This window comes from Apium graveolens, chromosome 6 (genome assembly GCF_009905375.1).
Source record: "Apium graveolens cultivar Ventura chromosome 6, ASM990537v1, whole genome shotgun sequence".
Taxonomy (NCBI): domain Eukaryota; kingdom Viridiplantae; phylum Streptophyta; class Magnoliopsida; order Apiales; family Apiaceae; genus Apium; species Apium graveolens.
Window position 1 is genome coordinate 270,263,874 of NC_133652.1, and position 8,639 is coordinate 270,272,512.

Sequence of the window (8,639 nt, forward strand, 5' to 3'; positions counted from 1 at the left end):
TGTCAAATACTCCTTCCGTCCATTTTTAGTTCACATTTGTAAAAAAAAAATTGTCTCTTGATAAATTCATGAACATAGTAAAAGATAGTCTAAGGGTGTGTTTGGTATTGCTGTTGCAGAAAGAAACAACAGTTTTTTGCTGAAAAGCAGTTAAAAAACTGTTTGGTAAAATTTAAAAGCTGCTTTTCGGAAAAATATTTTTGGCCTAAAAGCTGCTGTTAGAAAAAAGAAGTCCCCCATACTTTTAGAAAAAACTGCTTTTCGGCTGTTGCGGGAAGCATATGCTGATTTTACCATCAAACTTTACCAAAATCATCATTATTTTTAATTTTTCGCATCAAAACATATAAGCATCAAAAAAATTACCAAACAGTTATCTGATTTTTAGAACAATACTTTTTTCGGCAACACTTTTTCTAACAGTACAGCAATTTTTAACGGCAATTCCAAACAGAGTCTAAATAATTTTACAATTGTGTGTATTTGTGGAACAGCCAAACAGTGTTGACAGGATAAAGTAGCCACCTCATTTTTTTTCCTGATTCAGCCAGAAGATATGGGGACTAGGAATATAAAATGACGGGGATATACATTCCACACCAGCTTATCTAACCAGTATATATCCAACACAAGCACACACAAACTGAACTACTGTTTAACTGGAAAAACAAACAACACTTACATACATAGTACTAAAATAGATACAGAAAAATGTTGGGTTTATTGTCAAGAGCTAGAAGAGGGGCATCTTGTTCTTTTAGATATTTTTGTTCAGGGGTTCTTCCTGATGGAGTTGATCGAACTAGTCAAGCCTTTTCTCGCAATTCTGAAACCATGGCTGCCCTTCTTTCTCAACTTCAATCTCGCATCACTAAGGTATATATATATATATATACCTTCATATATACATATATTTGTGTTTGTTAGAATATAGATATAAGATCATGGCAAGGAGCTTCCTCTATCAGCTCGAGGTTTTTGTTACTGAGATTTTATATTTATATTTTAACAGTATTCATAGAGATAATAGAGTTTAATAATGGGTGAGTTTTTTTTTATAAAGGGAATGGAAGGAGGGGGAGCTGAAGCTGTGGAGAGAAACAAAAGCAGGAATAAGCTTTTACCTAGAGATAGAATTAATCACATTCTTGATCCTGGTTCTTCTTTCCTTGAGCTTTCCCAGGTTCTTTACCTTTTTTTAATACTGCCCTTTTAATTTTTTACCTTTTATTTTTCGGGATTACCCGATTGATTGGTTTTCGATTTACCTGATTTAGTGATCCCGACACTTTACTGTTGTACACTAACGGTCGTTGGTTTTGTGGGTGTTTTATGAGTTATTGGTTTTTTAGTGGGAATTTATTCGCTTAAGGTAATTGATAGGCCTATTGTTAGAATGAGTGCATTGATTTTGGTTCTAGGAGCTCTAGTATAAAATATATATGGCTAGGTGGAGTGGCCGTGTGCTGTTTGTAAAAATGAGCAAGAGGGTCTGATATTGAATACATTGTGATGTTTTAATCCCTTTTTTTAGAAAGGAAAACGGGCTTTTTTGATAGAGCTCCTCCCTTGTGTGAGAATTTGAACCTATAACTTTGTCATGGGAGGGGGGAAGAAGATGGACCTTTACCACTAGGCTATGTCCGAACTATCATGTTGTTGTAATCTTCGTTTGGAAAATTATTCAATGTTTGGTTTGTTTAATCTCCTTATTTTTTGAAATATATCTTCTGATCCAACACAATATTTCATTAATGAGGTCATATTCGTATCAGATCCCGATGTACGCATCCTTATCCTTATCTCTTATAAACAGGCCCTTCACCTTTCAGAAAGAGACTTGTTTGCAGGATCCGAACCTGAACCGTGACTGAATTTATATCAAGTAAACATTTACATAACGATACATCAAGTAGGCTTAGAAACTCATTCGTGGCCCTTATGTGGAATATACATTCTTCTGATCTTCCTAGTAAACTTTGTCGTACCATATTAGATTGTCATTTTCAATAGGTGTAGCAACAAAAATGTTACGTCATGTTGTCAAATCTTTCTTGGATGATAATGTTACAAAATTCTTGTCAAATAAATCTGATTTCGTATTGATCTTGAGTACCTTCTTCTTTCTGTGTATGATTATATGGTTTCGATAATAAGCTTGCAGGATATGAACTGTATAAAGAACCATTACAAAGTGGAGGGATTGTTACTGGAATAGGAGCAGTTCATGGGAAGCTTTGTATGTTTGTTGCGAATGACCCCACTGTGAAAGGAGGGACTTACTATCCCATCACTGTAAAGAAACATCTAAGGGCACAAGAGATTGCAGCTCGGTGCAGATTACCATGTTTATATCTAGTGGATAGTGGAGGTGCTTACCTTCCAATGCAGGCTGAAGTTTTTCCTGACAGGGATAATTTTGGAAGAATATTTTACAATCAAGCAATAATGTCTTCGGAAGGCATTCCCCAAATTGCACTTGTATTGGGATCTTGCACGGCTGGTGGGGCTTACATTCCTGCAATGGCTGATGAAAGTGTGATGGTAAAGGGAAATGGAACTATATTTCTTGCTGGACCTCCACTTGTGAAGGTTAGTTCGGGACATTCTAGTGTCTTGAAATGCCTAATTCAGTAAGTTTAACATCTACTGCACTGAAGTATTGTGATTTCCGTTTTTGTTGTGGAGTCCAGAAAGTATGCAAATATATATATTGAGACAGAGATGATTCCCCTATGTGAACTGACATATCACATTTCAGAAAATTCATACTATATATTATATTAATTCATTACCAGATCTTAAATTTAGTTCGGGACACCCTGGTGTCTAATAATGATTCAGTAACCTTAACATCTATTCTATTGAAACATTGTATCTCTTTTTTGAATGTGGAGTCCAAAAAGTACATAAACAGAAGTGACCTGTGCGATACATATCTAGATAATTTTGTCCTTTATGTGACTTGTCATGTTCTGCAAATTTTTACTGTAAGTGTACACCATTAAGTTAAAATTTTAAGAATTTATTTGGCAGGCTGCTACTGGAGAAGAAATTTCAGCTGAAAATTTAGGAGGTGCAACTGTGCATTGCAAGACATCAGGTGTTGCAGACTATTTCGCCCAAGGTAATCCCCAAGATTATATCTGTTTTGTATATGGCCCTTTGAAATGATGATCTCCATCAGGAGCTGAAACTTCCCTTTAAAATGCTGGAATGGAGTGAGCTAACTATTTGTCTTTCACCTAAATTAAGCTTTTGGCTTGAGATACAAATTTTTTTGGCTTAAGACAAGTTGACAAGTGTGTCAACAAGGGTAATTGAAGCAAAAGAGTCGGGGTACCTGATACTGAATTGAACCTCAGTTTGTTCGGCACAATACTCATGTATCTCATTTCTTTAATCCTTACGGAGATCCTAAAGTAAATAATTAATGGTCATAGGCACATTGACCTATACTTACAATCACTTGGGCAAAAAAGATTTAAATAGTCACCGCTAATATTTTGTATAGTTAAATGACTTTCTGCTGTAATAGGGAAATACAAGGTAAATGGATGTAAGCTATATCTGCCCCAGATACTTTTTGACATATAAGTGTTATGCTGATTTTGCAGATGAACTGCATGCACTTAGCATAGGTAGGAACATCATTAAGAACTTGCACATGGCTGCAAATCAAAAGATGGAAGATATATCAAGACATAATAGCCCTGATTACAAAGAGCCGTTGTATGACATAGAAGAGCTTCGGTCCATTGCCCCAACAGATCTAAAACAGTCATTTGACATTCGATCTATTATTGCTCGTACAGTTGATGGAAGTGAATTTGATGAGTTCAAGAAACTGTATGGCACTGTGAGGGCTATATAATCTCTTCAACCTTTGTGTGTGTATATGTGTATTTTACATGCGCTTTCATAAATATTAGAAAGGATAAGCTAATTTGTTTGTACTTTGTAGCGCTTCTGCAGATCAGTTTATAAGTAGTTTCTAGTCAAATTATCTTGCTATATTTAACTTAGTTGAAACTGTTTGGCATCAATTTGACTAGTATCTCAAAAGTTAAGTTGATGTTACTTAATAGAACTTATCTGGGTACTGTTAATTTGTAAATATATTGTGAATTGTACTTGAAAGGGAAATGATGGGCATGAGATGTGTCTTAACAAGAGATAGAACTGATGAAGTATTAAATTTTGTTAAAAAGGGTAAGGGGCTAAGAGTGATAAGATTTAGTCAAGCTGTCTTATTTCAAGGTAATTTGTAAGTCTGAGGAGAAGTGATAGCCACTTATTTTAAACAGCTTATGAGTTTTTTTCTTCGAACATCCATGTTTATTCACAATTGTATCGTAATTTGATACCACACAGTGTATAACATATGCTGTGCTTTTGCAGACGCTTGTCACAGGCTTTGCTAGAATTTACGGAAACCCTGTAGGAATTATCGGAAATAATGGAGTTCTGTTCAATGAATCTGCTCTAAAAGGAGCCCATTTTATTGAGTTATGTACTCAACGTAACATTCCGTTGGTCTTTCTACAAAACATTACAGGGTTTATGGTATGCAATCCAACTATTCTTCCTTTCTGCCTTCTTGATTATGGCTACATTCTGCAATATGTATTTTTTTCTTACTTGTAATACAATAGATGTTTTGATAAATTCACAGCTGTCCTCTCTACATGAATAATCTTCATTGTCAGTAGTATTACCTGGGAGTTCGGAAGGGTACAAAAAATTGTTTGTTGAAAGTGCAATCTGAATATTTGATTAGTGATTAAGAATTGGTAACTTCTCCAATGATAAATTCTGGAAGCATTGGTAGACATATCAGATTCTTTATTCAACATCTTTAAACACATGGCAGATATCCTGTGAAGTTTCTGTTTGAAAAAGTTTGTTTCTTAGCTTACATAAACGTAATATAACTTCTATATACTTAATGAATACAATTTGTTTTCTATAGATGTAGAACTTTTATAGAGCATAGACTTTTGTATTGTTTACATCATATTTCATGATTATCGGTATTGTAGTCTTTCTGTAATTTATTAATTTTCCCAAATGTTTACTCATCGGTATACTTTTGAATTATACATATGTTTTTTTGCGTATTTTACCTGAGTTTCTGTTTCAAGCTACTGCCGATATATTTCAGATTAGTGAAAATGGGAACTTAATTTCAGACTCTAGAGATTTGTTTTTTCATGAAATCTTAATTCAAGTCGGAATTTATCTTGGAAATTAATTTTTACTGCTGCCGTTGAAAATATGATTTGTATCTAGTTAACTATTCTATATATTGCATCAGCTGTTTTTAACAGCATGCCTACTCTCCTTATCTTGCAAGTATATATCATTTAAAGAGATTTAGCAAAACTTTTTATGTATGATAAAGGACATCATCTTCATCTGGTAGGTTGGCTCAAAATCAGAGGCAGGTGGTATAGCTAAAGCTGGGGCAAAAATGGTGATGGCTGTTTCTTGTGCTAAGGTAAGTTAATGAATGTTAAAACTATCTTATTTATTAGTATAATAGTATGCTACTGCTTGCAGTTCTATTGTAATTAATCGTCATTTACTATAAGTTTAATTTGTACGATATATTCTAATTTTATTTCTCTATAGTTTATCATGCATATTAATTCAACTAGTTGTTTTGTTACATTATATGTGATTTCTGTTACTCTTTGATTATTTATTTATTTATTTATGTCATGGCTTGTATGACAATTTAGTTTACGCAATATTGGAAAACGTATTCTAATCCTATATTTATAAATAAAATATCCGACAGGTTCCCAAAATTACAATAGTTGTTGGTGGAAGCTTCGGTGCTGGGAACTATGCAATGTGTGGTCGTGCATATAGTCCCGACTTTATGTTCTTTTGGCCAAATGCTAGAATATCTGTGATGGGAGGTGCTCAGGTAATTGCTCAAATTCAAGTCTAATTAATGCATATGATAAATTTATATGTGATATTTTTATTTTGAAGGCATGCAAAGCTACAGTATTTACGGGAAAAATCCACATCCGTTCTCTGGGGTTCTTAATTGTTCTAAGAATAAATATAATGTCAAAGACATAGCTGGCTTCCAATTAACTGCAACAGAATTATGATGTTTTCTCAAATGATAAGTTTACATGTACACTCTTTCATGTAGGTTCCTGTATGATTACTCATTGAACCCCTATAGTGATCAAGCATTCTAATGCATGCATTGCATTGCATAGTAACATGATTTTTTTAATCATTTCTTTATATTGACTTTTCTTGGCTCTTTCCATTTAATAACAGACTAACACAACATAGTATAGTCTATGTTACTCGGACTCGGTTAGAAGTGTCCAACATAGATAGGTGTCCAAGTATCGAACTAGCAATATTTTGAAACAATTGCATGTTTTTATCCTAAAATAACTGTCCAAGTCCGAGTGTTGAGTGTCCGACATGGGTACTCGAAGGTAAAATGAAGAATCCGAGTAACATAGAGTAATAGAGTATAGCCTCTCTGTCAAGTTTGATTGGTATGAAGATTATATGTATAAGAAGTTCTTGTCATTTTTCTTGCAATGCTTATTTGGTTGCTGAGTAATTAATTGCAATAATATTCTTAGATCCTATCAATTATCATCCACAAATTTGATATGGCAGCAGTATGCTCCCATCAGCCAGTGATAGTCATCAATGTCGTCCAGATATATAACCATGATTCCAAAAAAATACTGAGGCATGAAGAAGCAGAAAATATTGTAGATTTTTACTGCTATAAGTTGATCTATCTAACCACTCCCCTTCCACGAAAGATAAATTTTTTTGAATTATTCAATTTTATCATCGCGAGATTGCTGATATGGAAAAAATGGTTTATTTTTCTCTATCCATTGTACCACCTAATTTATCTAGAGTTCCAAGTTACTATACAGTTTATCCAACCTTTTGTATTTGCATGCTTCATAAGATAAATTTACTGTGTTTGCTTTATAGGCTGCTGGGGTGTTGACTCAAGTAGAACGGAGCAACAAGAAGAAAAGGGGAATTCAGGTAATATCCTCGTACAGTTTTGTTCCTCTTCTTCCAAACAGAACGCTTAATTCAGCCTGTACACAGATACTATTTCTTCTTAACTTAAACATCATGTACTGTGTTATCTTACACATGGGACATTCTTTGCAGTGGACAAATGAAGAAGAAGAAAACTTCAAGGCCAAAGTTGTAGAGGCATATGAAAAAGAAGGCAGTGCTTATTATTCCACAGCAAGACTTTGGGATGATGGCATCATTGATCCTGCAGACACTCGGAAAATATTAGGACTCTGCTTATCTGCTTCCACTAACCGTGCCCCGGAGTTTACGAAATTTGGGGTGTTCCGAATGTAATGTAGCTCTGTATATTATCCCATATTGGCTCACTTCAATTGTTCAATCTTCTGTGAGTCATTTAAAATTTTAAACTCTATTGTGGAACACCTAATGTTGTTGTGATGCTCAGGTATAAATGTAATCCCTCCGTCTCATTCTACATGTCGATTTTGGGAAAAAAATGTACTCCTTTTATAGAAAAGGTTAGTTAGGCTAAGATTTTTCACCCTATACCCTTAACTAATTCATTAAATATGAGAATAATGCTTAGTTTTAAAAAGTCAAATTTTGAAAATAATAAAATTAGGAATCGTTTGGAAAAAATTGTCGTTAAATTTGTATTGAAAGCATGTAATTTAGTAGATTTTTTCCCCAAAAATACATGTATAATGAGACGAGGGGGATATATCTTATATTGATTGATATCACATATTTTGTAATTTGTGATGGGTAGTTCGTGATCAACAAAATAACAACTATCAAATCTTTTAAAATAACTAGTTTTATAACTTACTAGCTGAAGACCCGTACGGATTAATATTTTTTTAATATTATTTTTTTAAAAAAAAATTGAATTAAATTCTTAAATTTGTTCATTTAAAATTTTAAATTATACAACTTCATGATAATTATATTAATATATCTATATATTCATAATTTTTAGAACATTTAAACCTATTGAAAGTAATAGTCTCAGCACCCAGAAAAAATGTTATTTTCATTATTTTATTCAAAGTAAAAATACAATGTCTCCTAGGACCTTAAAAATATTATTTTAGCGAGTTATTACTTAATCGATCGACTATAAGAGCTATTTATAAAGACAAATTTAGTAATTGAACGATACAGTTTTATTAATAATTCTATGTGATTGTATGTTTTAAAAAAATAGTAATTATATTTTAATTAAAAGTTAATCTTTAATTAAGATTTATATGATACGAATTATGCTTAATCTAACATTAATTTGATTTATCCTGAATTAGTAATTATATTATATTATTTTAACCTGTGGCCCATTATATCGACAAAATCCAACTTATTATTTTTAATTTAATTTTAATTTTTTTAAGTCTAGATCTATAAGATAATTTTGTTTTAGTCTCCATAATTATTATATATTATTTTATTTTTTAGCTAGTTGAATTATATTTTAATTTTAATTTTATGTGTGTTTTGATCAATTGTATAATATATTTATCTTGGAAGAATAATATATATTATTTTGTTTATCATAATTCAATAGTATAATTTTATAGTCGGATCGG

General features: G+C 32.6%; 1 protein-coding gene across 2 annotated transcripts; it reads left to right on the forward strand.

The window, feature by feature from the left end:
• The first annotated feature begins 574 nt into the window (after nt 1-574).
• On the forward strand, nt 575-7,526 carry LOC141667482 (methylcrotonoyl-CoA carboxylase beta chain, mitochondrial). Of its 2 annotated transcripts, XM_074473998.1 has the most exons (10): nt 575-876; nt 1,064-1,183; nt 2,158-2,592; nt 3,037-3,127; nt 3,618-3,859; nt 4,402-4,566; nt 5,426-5,500; nt 5,804-5,935; nt 6,997-7,053; nt 7,186-7,526. In XM_074473998.1, the coding sequence occupies exons 1-10, from the start codon at nt 712-714 to the stop codon at nt 7,387-7,389; spliced, it is 1,686 nt and encodes a 561-aa protein (XP_074330099.1). In that variant the 5' UTR covers nt 575-711; the 3' UTR covers nt 7,390-7,526. The 2 variants fall into 2 exon arrangements, with proteins under 2 accessions (XP_074330099.1, XP_074330101.1); XM_074474000.1 differs by lacking the exon at nt 575-876 and having other exon boundaries at nt 2,165-2,592.
• Nucleotides 7,527-8,639: the final 1,113 nt, after the last annotated feature.